We start from the raw sequence: 16,964 nt of genomic DNA on the forward strand, positions 1-16,964 counted from the left end.
AAAGCAGGATGAAGACGGAAGATGTAATTGGAAGAATTGCGCAAATGAAATGCAACTGAGTAGGATATGTTGCACGATAACGAAAGGTGGACGAGAAACATTGTACATTGGAGACGACGCGAGCACAGTTGTAGTAGAGGAAGACTACAAAAACGATGGCTAGACGGCATCAAAGCAAAAGTGCTGAGAAAATGGGTGGAGAACCCATGAGGAGGCATTTGGTTGAAGAAGAAGATGATGAATAAGAGACGCGGACATGCAACAACAGTCAGTAACAGTAGATATAAGCAGTAAAAACTGTAATCTTCGCGTTTTTATAGAAAGATTTTTCAGATAGAAAGAAGAAAATAAAATTAAAGGAAATTAAGACTGGTCATAATAACTGGTAGAATACAACAATAATTGAATATTAGCTTAAGTCTAATAGATCAATTCTTAAACTAAATGATTTAAAGAAACGGGACGCCCTATATACAATATGTTAAAGCTTTAATTATATTCGTTACAGTCGAAAGACTATTTCACAATTTCTTGGGAGGTTCGTCTAAAAATAAATCGTTTATAATTATATAGATCTTGGCTCGAGTTTAGCTTTCAAAGAAAACAAACTCTGAAAGCTTCAGTTTCTATAATCATGTGTTTTTAAGGGGTCTGAAAACGTTTAACTTAACAAGCTAATTAGACAAATTTAAATACGTAAAAGTTAAATCCGTCTCATCAAACTAAATAGATATGTATATATTATATAATATGAGAAATATTTTTACTTTTCGACCACTTTTGTAGGGGGTGTCCGCGGATTGTTACCAAATTTTAGTATATTGTTGTACCTTAAAAATATCGCCTATAGCTATTTCTGAGCCCTCTAGGTGCCCCTGGGCCTGAGATATGCTCCTCGAGCGTGTCAAAAGTAGCCCTTTTCACCCAATATTTGAAGCTATATATCCGAGCCCAGTGAACCGGTTTTTAGCGGACAAGGTCTCATTTATCTTGTTATAACGTCAACTTTCTTATGAAAAGAAAATTTTTTATAATTTTCTACTAATTGTCAAAATTGAACTAAACGAGGAAAAAATATACAAACCGACCGATGAAAGCGTTTTTAAATAGGTATCTTTCAAACGAGCATTTGTGTATTAAAATTCATCTATAAATGCGAAGATGCAGCTGTTTAAATATAGCCAATTTTTCGAAAATCGCATTTTTTATCCTTTGTAAAAAGATAGTACGTTTCCTGGCAATCAAATCACATAAAAATTGAGGTGAAGGTAGATTTGTATGTGTATACAAAAATATCTACTTATTGGTGTTCTTGGCCTGTGCTTAACCATTGTTTTAACCATTTTTTTGCTCCTAAATATTGAGTTTTTTGCTTCGTAGGTAAGCCAACCACGTTGTTATGAATTATTCTTTCAACTGATTGATTATTCTATAATTAGAACTCAACAAATTATTAAAATTGATAAAAAACCTAAATTTTAAGAGTTTAAGGAAGCCTTCGATAGTCGAGAACCAAAGTTCTGGCAGTTTTATTTTTAAGTTAAATCTAACGTATCAAATACGTAAACGCTAGTACTGCTGGCAATATAGCGACAAACTATGCGTCACTGCATAAGGTCACCTCTGGAGGGACAAACGAATGCATGTATTCGATTTGTCAGATTAAAGTTAAAATTACAACTGCCATAACTTTAGTTCTCGACCATCGAAAGGCTTTCTTAAACGCTTAAAATTTGGGTTTTATTATCATATTTTAATAATTCGTTGAGTTCTAATATTGCAGAATAATTAAACATATGAGAAAAATTATTAACGACAATGTGTGTTGTCTTACTTATTCTATAGCAAAAAAAGCTCAAGTTTTAGGCGGTAAAAAATAGTTAAAAGCTTAGGCCAATAAATCCAATAAGTAGGGATAATTATGTACATAGCAGAACGGTCCGAAGAGCAAAACACATATCTAGTTTTTGATGCCAAAGACAGAGGAACATTTAAATCAGCTGCATGGAGAAAAGAATATAACCCAGGCCTATGTTTTGTCTCAAAAGATACAATGACAGACCACTAACAACTGCGAGAAGTGTCCTTGCAGACTTCTCATATACTCAACATCGTCCTGTGCTTATCACCATCGGAATATCAATTCCAATAATTAGATCATATCCCCGACCCAGGTGGAACCTTAGAAAAGCAAACTGGAAGAAGTTCTCTGAACAACTATAACAGACCTTGAGCTGGGTCCCTCCAACCAGCAAACATTATGAGAGGTTTGTGGGTGCAGTAATAAGCGCTGCCAAGGAAACCATCCTTAGGGGGTTTCGCAAAGAATATGTGCCCGGATGGACTGAAACATGTGAAGACTTATACACGAAGTTTCGCGAAAGTGGTGACCGAGAAATAGCCGATGAGCTTTTACAAAACATCGATACAGCTAGCCGCCAAAAATGGATAAAGACTGTCGAAAACCTTGACTTCAAAAAATTGAGCCGGCAGGCATGGTCCCTGTTGCGGAAAATTGAAGGAGCTAACCAGCTGGAATCCAGAGAGTCTAAAATGTCTCCTAACAAGGTTGCCTCCCATATAGTATCTCTATCCAGAGCTCCACGAGATCAAACACATACTACCAACGTGAAAAGAGACTTAAGGACATTAAAACAAATGAACAGAACGAACTCCGAATATTCAGCAAGAATACTTATTTCTGAAATCACACATGCGCTGAAAGAAATGAAATCAGGTAAAGCACCTGGGTTTGATGGTATCCATCCAGAGTTCTTGATACACAGTGGTGCATACACGAAACAGTGGCTTGCATTGTTCTTTAATGATGTACTTCAGTCAGGTAACATTCCTTTCTCACTTAAGCGAACAAAGATAATTGCAGTTCCGAAACCGGGCAAATCAAACGATAAGCCAGAAAAATACCACCCCAGAGCTCTACTCAGCATGGTATATAAACTATTAGAAAAGCTTCTCCTCAACAGAATTAGTCACAGGATACTAGAAAACGTCCCCATTGAACAAGCTGGCTTCCGCCCTCATCGAAGCTGTACGGACCAAGTGCTGTCACAACTTTTATAGAAGCTAGTTTTCAAAAGAAACAAAAGACAGCAACAGTATTTATAGATCTAACAGCAGCATATGATACTGTTTGGAGACAGGGATTAATATATAAACTGGCCCGTATTATCCCCTGCAGAAAGATAATTAACCTCATTGACAACATGCTGACAAACAGACCCTTCCAGGTTATAATTGGAAAGGAGACGAGTAGACAGATGAAACTTAACAATGGTCTTCCACTGGGTTCTGTCCTTGCCCCTTTACTTTTCAGCTTCTATATTGCTGGCATGCCTGAAACCGAGTCTCGGAAGTTTGGATATGCTGACGACTGGACCCTTGCAACAAGCCACCAATCTTTAGAAACTACAGAAATCACTCTCACGAATGACTTATCCATCCTCAGCGAATACCTTAAGAAATGGAGACTACAGCCAAGTACTACAAAAACTGAAGTATCAGCTTTTCATCTCAACAACAAGCTGGCAAACAGAGAATTGCGAGTGTATTTTAATAACAAGATGTTAAAACACAATAAATACCCGAAATACCTTGGGGTTACTCTAGACAGAACGCTCACATTCAGAGAACACCTGACGAAAACAGCAGCAAAATTGAAAACACGCAACAATATAATACAGAAACTCTGCGGCACTACATGGGGGTCCACAGCATCAATATTAAGATCCTCGGCTCTTGGCCTGATATATCCGGTGGCAGAATACTGTGCTCCAGTGTGGCTAAATAGCAGGCATACCCGCCTAGTCGACACCCGACTAAACTGTGCTATGCGTATGATAACAGGCACAATTAAGCCCACCCCTACAATGTGGCTACCTACCCTTAGTAATATAGCACCACCCAACCTACGCCGCGAACATGCATTAATTAAAGAATATAACAAAATAATGGACAGTCGCCTGCTTCTAGTCCACAACCACATCCCCGATATTCTTGGAAACCGTCTCCGATCCAGGTTACCCCCCTCTACAATCTGCTCAAGCGCTGCATCAATCCAACTTTGACTTAAATACCCGATGGAGAGAAGACTGGGAAAGTAGGACAGATCCGCATTACCATAGTCTACCGGACATCATAGAGAAACCTGGCGAATTTGAACGTCCCCGTAAGATTTGGGTACCCCTTAATCGAATTCGAACAAACTGTGGAAGGTGCGCCGACTCCCTCTACAGTTGGGTAAACTCCGCTCGCCTTCTTGTGACTGCGGCGCTGCAAGACAGACGATCAGTCACATTGTTCAGGACTGCCCACGCAGAGCATACACAGGCGACCCTATAGACTTTGTAATGGCAACCGAAGGGGCAATCTAATATATAAAAAAAATTGGACATCTGTTTGTGATGCATTGTATAATGCATAAATCTAAATATATTCTGTGATGTACTTAAGCCATACGCTAAATAAATTATGTACATACAGAGCTACGTACATCTAAATTTTAATGCAATTTGAGATTGTCAAGAAAAAGTACTATAAGTTTATAAATGATAAAAAATGCGATTTTCGAAGAACCGCTGTATCTTTTAATATACTAGATGAATTTTAATATGGCAATGCTCGTTTGAAAAGTATTTAAAAACAAAAATACTAGATTTGTTGTAAAAGGTATATTTTAAAACACCCGAAATAAGGGTCACATTAATACAAAACGTTTTCGGATTAAGAAATCCATCATCAGTGTTCTAAAAGCCAAAAAATAGCATGCCTGAGCCACCAAAATGTGTTGGGTAAAAACCCTTTAAATGTGAACGGTTGTGTTTCGTTACATATTTATATAATGGTTAAATGATGTTCCAGATATGCCTGGATGTTACCCAGGCATATCTGGAACATCATTTAACCATTATATAAATATGTAGACCCTAATATTATGGGTATATGTACCTATTCCTATTTCGTATTCTTCCTGAGATTCCAGGTTGAATACTTTCCAGGCTTCTGAAACATGTGTTTGATCTACGTATGTTTCGATTTAAGCACATTCTATTCTCCCATGCTTCGTTTTTTAATTTTGCTACCTCCTTCTTTATTTTTCTATTACATTGTTTATATTCTTTATGATCCTCATTGTTATTTTTCATTAACCAAGCTCACAAGCTCTTTTTCTCTATAATTTTACCTTTGAGGTTCTCGTTCCACCATTCTACATTATTCTGTCGTGTTATTCCCCGTATCCTACAGCTTCTATAGTAGCGTGATAGAGTTCTTAAAACTAAGTGCAAGAGACAAAAATCATGATTAAGGATATGTCTATTCTACAAGACATTCAGTACATCTTTAAGTCTTACTCTATCAAATGCTTTCTCTGCAATTTGTTTTCTGAGGAATATTGCTTCTGTACACGACCTTCCTGTAGGGAAACGTTCCTGCCCGTCTGCTAAGTTTAGGAGCTGATTTATTTGCTCTTGCAAAATTTTAGTTGACAATAAGATGAGTCATAAAATATTTTCTTTGAATGTTCTCATTATAATCAGAACAGAACTCTTTCAATCAGTGCAACCAATGTTTTTTGAACCAGCCATATTTATTGCATCTACAACGATTGCTCCAAAATGGAAAAAGGCTCAGAATGCGGGATATACTCTAGATCACTGAACCTTAGTTTAAAATTGGGTATGGACCAGCGTAGTTCAGACTGGTATCGTGGTATCTGCATAGCCGCAAAAGAGATAACCCGGAAAGGTATAGCTGTTAAAACCATAATAATCTGCACAGACACCAGACAAGCGCTTCCAACCCTGGATAGACCACGTGTCATATCAGGGCTAGTAATTGAGTGTTATGAGTCACTAGCCCAAACTTCGGATGGTAACAACATCATCCTGAGGTGAGTAGGCAACCGCATTGCTGGCCAGCTAGCTAGGAAGGTAGCAGGACTAAGAAATTTAGGACTTATTGATCTTTTTGGCTGGTCAACTCCAACAATCGTGAAAATTGCCAAATGTCACTCCCACGTGCAAACCGTAAAATAATGGGAAGAAGGGCCAGGATGTAGACTTGCCAAGGTAACACTAAGGAATCTTCGGGAAGTCAGCATTAGAAAAGTAGGTACTTGAGAATGACCAGGAAAATCTACGCTTGACATCTTTGAAAATCTACGTTTTTCAACTGATCATTGTTAACTTAGCAAAACCCTCCACACACTGGGGCTAGTAGACACACCTCTGTACAGGAAGTGTGAACGAGATGATGAAACTGTCGGGCGTGTCCTATGTGAATGTCAAGAGTTATCGTCATTATGCATTATCGTATGCATTCGGCGAGCCTTGGCCTCGCCGAATTTTGAAACGGCCGAACGGTTGGAAAGTTTACATACCTGGGAGTAGAAATATATGCCGACGGATCAGAAGATGGAGAAATACGAAAGAGAATAACGCAGGCAAACAGAGCTTATTTTACCCTCTCCCATATATTTCGGTCTAAAAGTGTCCACCGAAATACAAAGATGAGAATCTATAAAACTTTAATTCGACCAATAAGATGCTATGGCAGCGAAGCCTGGGTCCTGAAAGAAACATCCAAAAACAAACTCGACGCATTCGAAAGGAAAGTACTGAGGAGAATACTAGGACCTGTGAAGGAAAACGGAATCTTCAGAAGTCGATACAACAACGAACTGGATCAACTCTATAAGGAAGCACCCCAGTCAGACTTCATTAGAATACAAAGATTGCAATGGGCCGGACATGTGATAAGAATGGGTCTTTGGATAGGCTACCAAAAAGAGCACTGAATGCTAGAATGCAGGGAAAGAGACCGGTTGGAAAGCCAAGAAAGCGCTGGGAAGACACAGTAAACAGCGACGCACAAGCCCTCTTAGGAATCCGTGTATGGAGAAGAGCAGCCACAGACAAGCAAGGGTGGAGGCAAAAATAAAGGCAAGGCTCAATTTGGGCTGTAGTGCCGTAGAAGAAGAAGAAGAAGAAGAAGAAGAAGAAGAGCCTTAGTCTACACCTGTAGACATGTCCCCTGGTGATTTGTCCACCTTCCTGGAAATGGCAGGATGGACAATGAGCTAAATACGACAACCCCCTGGGAGGACGCACAATGCACAATTGTGGACTAAGTGCTGTGGGACTTACTCCCTACTTTACAGATACAAAACTAGTCAATGTTTCAACCATTGGCTCGTCTTTTGATAGAAAAGTAAACGATTTATTGGTTGACTTTGCAGTGAATTATGATGAATTTGAATCATCATTATGTGCCATTACATATATACAGACAGAACCCTTAACACTCTTTCGGTTATCCCGGGAACCGCTCATTGGAAAAACTTCAGGATCCGTCTATAATTGTTGATCCTATAATTTGAGGGCTTTCAATTGACATATTATACATCCAATTTATATTGGAGAAACAAACTAAACACTCTCTCCTTTGTTACAGATGATCCAAGAAGGAAACAACGCTATTCTATTGATTTCCTCAACCTACGAAGAAGACACTGGCTTATTCACCTGCAGAGCAACTTCATCAGCCGGTCAAGTTGAACAATCTGCGAAACTAACCGTAAAAAGTAAGAAATGATTACTATAAAAATATTCTTTTCTAATTCTCAATTTGTTAATGTCCATCCATGTAGTTATTGTTAGTTATGACAGCTTCAAGCTGGTTATTCAACACAGTATAATAAGTGATCAGTTAGCAGAACTCTTGAAGATAGTCAATGATATTGGACTAATGGTTTGAGATTATAATCCGATTCCTTATTGGTGGTGGTTTCAGAACTGGTGAATAAAATTTGACTTGGAATTGGTACCTGTACCAAGGTACCAGTTCAAATTCAAATTTTAATCATGGTCCTTCGAACCGGATAAGATCTAAGGTGTGCGAAAGGAAAAACTGTACAGCAGGTTAGAGCACTGGTATTTATTATACTGTGACCTTTTTACTTGTTTTGTTAACAATGAATCACTGGATCGAATCCATTCAAGAAAAGTTCTATACGCATAGTTAGGTTAGTGATGGCGATTTCCAAAATTTTGTTCAAGTTCCACAGTGATAATATGTTTTGGAATGAATACAGCTTTGGCTCTAATTCGCTAAACGCTGGCTTAGTTATAAATTTATGTTAATAAATCTGTATAAATGCATAATTTATTTAATAAAAGGCTATTGTTAAAAACCAACTGAGTTTCAAGTGACCCAAACTGATATATGGGCAGATAAAAATAATTTTTATACACATACCCAAAGAACCTTCACAAAAACGTCGATGAAAACTTGTAAGGAAAAATAATGTTGCCCTTATAGGTCTGGATCCCGCGTATGAAAAAAAAGTTGATTAATAGCAAGCTGAAAATTTGTTAATAGCTTAAGGGTGTCTAGTCGGACAAACTTTGATATATAGGAATACTGGAACAGGGGAAGTTTTAATTGTGGAACAGGTTAAAAATTTGGAACGGTCAGACCACGAAAACGTCATATGTATTTTGTCAGACAGAACTTCCAATTGATTTGTTATCCTTTCATTAAACTCTCATGCAAAACTCAGGCTGCTATTTATCACCAAATGGGAATTATAATGAGTGGAACACGCAGAATATGTCAAATGACAGGAATTATGACAGGTGATAAATAGCAGTCTGATTTTTGCATGAGAGTTTAATGAAAGAGTAACAAATCAATTGGAAGTTCTGTCGGACAAAATACATGTGACGTTTTCGTGGTCTGACCGTTTTAAATTTTTAACCTGTTACACAATTAAAACTTCCCCTGTTCCAGTGTTCTCATATATCAAAGTTTGTCCGAATAGACACCCTTAAGCTATTAACAAATTTTCAGCTTGCTATTAATCAACTTTTTTTTATACGCGGGATCCAGGCCTATTACGGCTAATCTCATATAAACACAATGTTTAACTTCCACATGTCACAAGCATACAGTTTTAGAACAGTTGTCATATTATGTCACTGAACTTGGCTGACTTTTTAAAGATTCTTAATCTGTGGTCCTTACAACGAAGAAAAAATGTCTGTAGTCCTCATATTGTTAATGGTTGTCGCATGGCTAATGATTAAAGTAGTCTCATGATTAATGGATGCTCATTTTTGTCCATACAAATAAGAACCAATTGTTCAATTACCCGATAATTACTGGCAAAGTATAAACATTTTTTTGACAAAGTATTGAAGAAGAAAAAAACATAAAAGCGTAATAAATTGTATTTCAAACTTTATTAGTCCATATTTTCTGATGAGCAGATAAATATTTCATTTCTTTCTTTTATGGAATATTTTTGAAACAATTTTCTTGTGGCATTTCTATGTTATCTACTTGATTTAAGGAAAATTAACAAACATTTTAATTGAAAATACATTTCTTTTGGCGTTTTTCATTTCTAAAATCGTTATATGGAAATCGAAACGCGAAAATGAACTAACTATTTTTAATTAAAACTATAGCTAATTCCCATTAAGTAGAGGAGATAACTACTGAAACTATTTCCTTACAGCATGTCTAATTTATGTATTATGTTTATATGGGATTGAACCACATTAAGTTTTTTAAAAAAATTTGTGCTTGGAGTGTGTTTTATTTTATGTTGGAGATGTATTGTGTATGTGATTTTGAAATTTGTTCTTCGAGTTCCTTTACTCCGCTATTATTGGTATGTTCTTCTCGTTTACTTCTTTTAGTATTGCCAACCAAAGCCTGCTGCATTTTATTGATGGGCTTGCTACATATTTTTCTGCGTTAATAACGACAAGGAACACCTTAGAAGATCAGTCGAATAAAAATAATTTACATAACAAAAAATAAGGAGACAGGATAAGCAAGTACAAAAAGCAAATAGACTGGCAGAATGCCTTAATAACACTATATGGCCAAATCGACATACATATTACCAATGAGATGAATTCAAGAATTTGTAAAGCCAGTGTAAGAAGCCAATAATGACATATGCATCAGAAACAAGACCTGATACAGCCACAACACAAATACTACTGTAAACGGCAGAGATAAGAGTACTGAGAAGAATTACGGAAAATACGCTGGGAAATCGAAAGAAGAGTAAAGACATTAGAAGAAAATGTAATGTACAGTGTATAAACAAATGGATACTGAATAGACCTAATACGTATCCACGATTGACCGGTACAAAAACCAACGATTGACTGGTTTGAGGTTGTCAGCTATATCTGGGATCATTACTCGCAAACACAGGGTCATTACAGGAAGAAATAAAACGTAGATGATCTAGCAAAAGTCATCGTAGTAGAAAGGATGGCCAAAATATGGAAGGATTCTCAAACTTTACGAACTCTAGAAATGAGGTTGATCAACTGCTTAATATTCTCAATACTGACGGATGTGAATCTTGCACCCTAAGACAGACACAGAAAACATGGAAAGACTTGTTATCCAAGAAAAGGCATAAGGTTGAAGATCACGAGGAAGATCCCCAGAGAGATGGACCGACAAAATTACAAGAATATGGGAAAGACCTATGCGTGAGTTAAAAGAAATGACCAGAGATAGAGATCTTTGGAGACGTACAATACACGACCTCACGATGACCACTACAGCCCCTTTGGGTGGTTAGGATTGAAGAGAGAGAGAGAGAGAGAAAGAAAGAAATAAAAAAGAAATAAAAAAGAAAGAGTAAAGAAGTAAAGGCTAAAGTGGCACGGATATCTAAGAAAAGTCCAAAAGCATATAGTGTAAGCTTTCTCCATAAGGAGAAATCAAGCAGATGAATACCTGTTAAAACTAGATATGAATGACAAGAGTAAAAGAAAAAGGTATTGCAGAGGATAACTGGAATAATAGTTGTTCTGAGACTATTTTCTTGTGGCATATCAATACAATTTACTATTTTTGTTGGAAACAAACTACAATTTTACTTTCAATTAAGTGCATTTAACGTTTTAAAAACGAGCGATTTCCAAATTGGAAATCGAAAAGGCCAAATAAACTTATTTTAAAGTAAAATTTTGGCTTATTTCCAGTAAAAATAGTAAATAATTGTAATAATCTTCAATATATTTATGTTATCGAACACAAAAATGCTTTCCACATTCTTCTTCCCAATACTTTCTAAGTTGACCAAAACTGATCATTGCTGTCACCATTTTCCTTCCTATATTAGGCACAAGACGAAAATACATTTTTTTTAATCAATCTCAGTGAACTGAAACATTATACCTAAGCTTGGCAATGAAATAAAACGAGAAACTCTATAAAATCTTTAAAAAATCAGTCATACTCAAATTTTATTCTAAAATTATCAAGATTATTTTTATCTGCTTCCATTACAAAACTACCTACCTATCTCTCACCTGCGACTGTCAAACATAAATCTAAAAACAAGAGACAAGCAGAATTATTTTCATGTGTGAATACTACCAAATGTTCTATATCAGAAGCCAAGAAACTAGTCATTTCATAGTAAGAGGAGCTTTAAAGCCGTGTGCAACATGACACACAGTGAAACTATTTTTGAACTGTGTATATTTCTTAACTTTCGGTTCTAAATTTGGACAGACGATACCAGATGCCAAGTTATTACACCTTTTCCACGGCTTACTCGGATTTATTGAAAAAAAAATGGATTTTATGCTGCAAGCTGTGCAATAAAAGTGAAAACAAATTAATAGAGGAGGAAAAACACAATTAATTGGCTCTAGATACGATTTCTGCCAATACTATTTGCTATCAACGTATTTTTACTACAAATCTGCTATAAATCTTTCAACGGTCACTTACGTATAGTGACTCACTCCTTTACTCAAAAAAAAAAAAAATCTTTTGGGACTCAGCCAAACATCTCGTGTACCTGTAAAATGTAAAGCAAATTGAAAGAATGATCGGACACCAAGATTTAACATTTTATTGGATAAAATTCGAAAATAGAATTACATAAAACACGTTTTTTACAATACATATTGTTTTTGATACATAAGACTTGGAATTTGAACAAAATATTTATGTTGCCATTCGGTCTAGCCGGTTCAATACAAGCCACATAATATTGGAGACACCTTCTAGACTTTTTAGATGAAAAACTGTTTTAATTGAAGGAATTTTGTAGATTTTTGGACCAACGTGGACAAAATTGCATCATGTCCACGTTTGTGGACAATAATGCATGTTTTTGATCGAGCAGCGATCAAAAAACACTATTTTGGCTACCTTGATTCAATAAATTCTTACATTAAAGACAGTTTTGCAGCAAATAATCTAAAATATTGATTTTAAGAACATTTTCAACGAAAAAAAGTTAGAAAAATGATTCAATACAGAGTTTTTATCTTTTGGAGCTCACAACAAATTTTTATGTAAAGTCTATTCGACAAAATAACGAATAAAAAATGCTGTAATCACAAAAAAATACATCACTGAAGGTTGTCTGAATACTGATGTAATTGTTACTCCGAAAACCTTCTGTGATGTGGCTCTTTTAAGGATTTTAATAAAGATATACCTTTTATAAAGGATTTTCGTAATTTTTTGAATAAAAAAGTATTTTAGATGTATTTAAAAACTCTAGAAATATCTGCAATATTATGTGGCTGTAGTACAATAAAATTTACAACGTTCACAACACAAACACTACACAAAACTATCACTATCACTGTGTCATCACTAACCGCACTCTTAGGTTCTCAAAAATCGACTGCAAAGCCAAAATAAATCTACAAAACTTTAGCCGGTTGTAAGTTAACATAAATGAGTAAAACCTGTGGTGGGGCGGGGCTAAGCTTACGCTCCGTGTGCACCGTGTTGTTTTAATTTGTATTGTTTTTTTTACTTGACTCACTGGTCTATATTTAGTTTCTAAGAGTAGGCCAAACTTGGCTATTACGGGGTAACGCTTCTAAAATAAATCTCAAAGTAGGGTAAAGGTAAGAAAGTTCATGCACATGTCATGCCACTATTTTTAAATTATGGTGGAGTTGGTCGTTTTTCTGAGTAGAATGTGAACTCGAGGAGGCGTATAAATAGAATATTACTGATTTACTCTGTACTGTAAGTTTATTTTCACTAGCGGTAATACCTTCGCGTTTAGAATATTATTCATGCGGCAAAAATAGATTTTTTTACTTTAAAAAATTTGAGACTTGGTGAATCATAATCGTGGTGCCTTTGCCTTTATTACATCAAGGTCTATAATAAGAATCAAAAATCATATCCAAATTAATCTTCTTCTTCTTCTTCTTGTGCCACTCCTATCGGAGATTGGAAATCATCAAGGCTACCCTGACTTTGTTTACAGCTGACCTAAAAAGTTCATTAGTGGTGCAGCCAAACCACTCTCTCAAATTCCGCATCCACGACATTCTTCTACGGCCTGGATTCCGTTTTCCTTCTATTTTTCCTTGCATTATATTTTGAAGTAATGCGTATTGCGTTTAATTATTATATCCAAATTAATAATGCAAGATAAAACAATTATTATTTAAAGCAGATATTCAAATATACCTACTGCGCGACATAAGTTAGGGACATTGTCAATAAACCATAAACAACTTATAAATTTGAGTATTATTATTTCTTAAATTAAACATATTTTATATTTATGTTGAAAACATATTATTGATACAATTGCCATAAAAATTAAAAATTATATTTTGCATTAATAAACGGTCCTAATACATAACATTAATTAGGCCCTAGGCCCTAATACCTAATAAGTCGTATACTCGTATTTACCACTGGCATCAATTATTGCTTGACTTGTCCAAAGCATGACCCATGGGATTGAGACCTCGAGAACGAGGCGGTAATGCCAAATGAGGAAATCTCTACTTTTTTCGACAACTGTAGATCAATGTAGTCACCACGAAAATATTTACTTACTATAGAAATGGTAAAGTGGGGAGAAAATAATATAATCAGTAATGTTGCAAATCATACGGAAGGAGACAAAAGCAATCTAAAAAATTACGTCCTATTACCTTACTTAATTATAATATCTCAATTACTGAAAAAAAAAAGTAAAAAATATTAACAAGAAAAATGAATAAATACTAACCAGAAAACAAGCTATAATATGTATAGCTTTTTCTATATATTATACAATATAATAGTACAATAGACCATTTGAAAACCATGAACATATTAATAAAAAAATCGAATAAGTACCATGCCATTATAGTATCGCTATTATTAACTTTGGAAAATCATTCGACAGTATTGACCATTGGGGAATAAAGTATTGAGCATTGGGCAATAACCAATTCAATAAGATCAGACGGAATAGAACAAAGAGACGCAGTTTTATTATTGAATATGAATATCTACGAAAAAGCAAACACAAAAATCAAAATAATATGAAGATACAAAACCAGTAAAAATTAAATTAGAGATCAGACAAAGACACGCACTATCCCCAAATTTGTTTACTAAAACATTAGAAAACTGTTAAACGTAAAGGCACAAATAAAATTAACAATATTTCAACCACTTGGCGATAGGTAGATGATATTGTACGCAGCAGAAAATGACAAAGATGTTTAAAGTATGATCAGGAACTTGGTAGCAAAGCCATATAGGACTAAAAATGACCTAAAACAAAAGAAAGATAATAACTAAAACAGCAGAAGATACAAAATTAAAATAGCAGAAGAAACAATAGAGCAAATAGAAGAATGCGTACCTATATCTGCCTAATATAACTAGCATGAGTTTTTGGAAAGCTGAGCTACATACTGAAAAACAACTGATACCCGCAATATCTCTTCTGAATTAAAATATTTGACCATGAATATGGAAAAATAGCTAACACAGAAAGAGTTACGGAAAACAGTATATATAAACAATAACTAGACCTAAATGAAAATTTGTGGGCTACAACAGTAGACTCAAAGATGGTAGATGAAACAGACAAATCATTTAAAAATATCAAAATATCTCAAAAAATTATTTCACCATAAAAATTTAAAGTAAAACCAATAAAAAGATATGATTGTAATATGTTTTATCGCCAACCGTCACTAAAGTCATTCATTATTGTACTCATTTGCCGCCATTTGCGGCAGTAAAGTAACACTTTATTGTACTGAAAGAAGAATTTTACTTTACCTGCCGCGATTAATCGCAATTTAATGCAAGTGGTCGACGGCAGTAATCGATTATTTATTTGAGTTAACTTACAATTTATTTACTTTAATTATTAAAAATATTGTACAAAATTTAAGACATTGTTAATTAAATTTATGTCAAAAAGTGAAATACTCTAGTATTTTGTAATTACATTCATATAAAATAAATCAACACTTTACCGATTTAGAATTATTCAATATTGATAACTATCGATTAAAAATCGAAAGCGGCCATCATGCAGAAGTCACCTGTCATCACTGTCATGAAATTTTTATTACGTCTAAAATTTTAAAAAATTCTTAAATTGTAAATTGTAAGTAAGTATTAAAACCAATATCAAATTGCTGGCGATAAAATTTTTTATGCACCACGTCAGTAAAGACTCTTTATCGAACTCGTCTGTTATTCGCCTCGCTCGCTAGGCTCGCTCGGCTCATAATATCAGACTCGTTCGATAAAGAGTAACTTTACTGACTTGGTACATAAATATCTATTATCGCTTAAATATTTTCTGATTTAAATAGTTACTTACCAAAGCACTCAGCTGCTTTCTTCTCATTCTGCTCCACCTCACCAATGTTCAACACTTTTTCAAGTATAACGACGTGTTCACCCCGAAAATGTTCAATCCGCACTGTAAAAAAACATAAATTAATCTCTCTCGGTTGGGTTGACTATAATCTTAAGATCCTGTAAGTCTTATTTTATTGTTTTGCTTTAATATATACAATGTGCAATGATGGTCAAAAGGCCCAGAGGGTCGAAAGTTTAAAAACAAAATTAAAAATTGATTATAATACAAAAACACTTATTTTTTTCAAATTTGGTCAGCAATGCGTTTTTGTAGAGTGCAATATTTTGACACAGCCATCTTTTGATACGCCACTGAATTGAGAAAATTTATAATATTTCTTAAATTCTAAGTTAATTTTGAATATACAGTGTGGAATGCACTTTATGGAATAAAATTATTTCTGCCCTTGCTCCAAAAAATTATAAAAAACGCTGAAACACGTCGAGTTTTAAATAAAAATGTGCACTATACCGGGTGTTTTAATAGAACACCGGTATATTTTTATATTTTTAAAATCTGCTTAATAACCTGATTTCAACGAACTATATGATGTATTATGAATAATACAGGGTGAAATTTTGAAATTATAAAGTATGGAAACCACTTACGGAATAAAATTGTTTATGTCCTTATATTAGAAAATTATAAAAAATACTGAGACTAGTCAACTTTTAAATTCAAATGGGCGCTTTACAAACGTAAATCTAAATATACAGGGTAATTCACGCAAGTTCAGTATAGTCCATGATAACTAGTTTTAATGGATCACCCTGTATATTTTTGTATCCTTGGAAGCTACGTCACAGTCTCATCTCAAAAAAGTGTATTATGTAAGGGCCATTAGGAATAACACAAGGTGAAATTTTGAAATTATTTTTAACTGTCGTCAAGACATTAAATAATACAAAACCTAATAGATTTACACTTAGTTTAGAAAAGGTATGTCTTTATTGGGCTAATTTAAAAAATAATACCATTATCTAATCTAAAGTATGATAAATTACTAATTTCAAAATTTTATGTAGGTATTATTTAATATCTTGACGAAAATTATATATAATTTTATAATTTCACCTTGTATTGTTCATAATAGGCCCTACATAATACACTTATTTGTTGGGAGGTTGTTTAGCAGATTCTAAAAACATAAAAAGATACAGGGTGTTTCATTAAAATTAAAGATGATGGACTATGCTAGACTTGTGTGAATCACCCTGTAGATTTAAATTTATTTTTAAACAGTGCATATTTGAATTTA

The 16,964-nt window shown here is 34.6% G+C and overlaps 1 protein-coding gene across 50 annotated transcripts in view; it reads left to right on the top strand.

The window, feature by feature from the left end:
• Positions 1 to 16,964, top strand: part of LOC114337907 (titin) — a 213,688-nt gene that overhangs the window by 77,879 nt on the left and 118,845 nt on the right. For all 50 annotated transcript variants that reach the window (XM_050662773.1, XM_050662771.1, XM_050662781.1 and 47 more), the window contains exon 15: positions 7,471 to 7,600. In XM_050662773.1, the coding sequence (XP_050518730.1) occupies positions 7,471 to 7,600 (130 nt within the window). The remainder of the gene's footprint in view (positions 1 to 7,470; positions 7,601 to 16,964) is intronic.

The sequence above is a fragment of the Diabrotica virgifera genome, chromosome 9 (assembly GCF_917563875.1).
Source record: "Diabrotica virgifera virgifera chromosome 9, PGI_DIABVI_V3a".
Lineage (NCBI taxonomy): Eukaryota > Metazoa > Arthropoda > Insecta > Coleoptera > Chrysomelidae > Diabrotica > Diabrotica virgifera.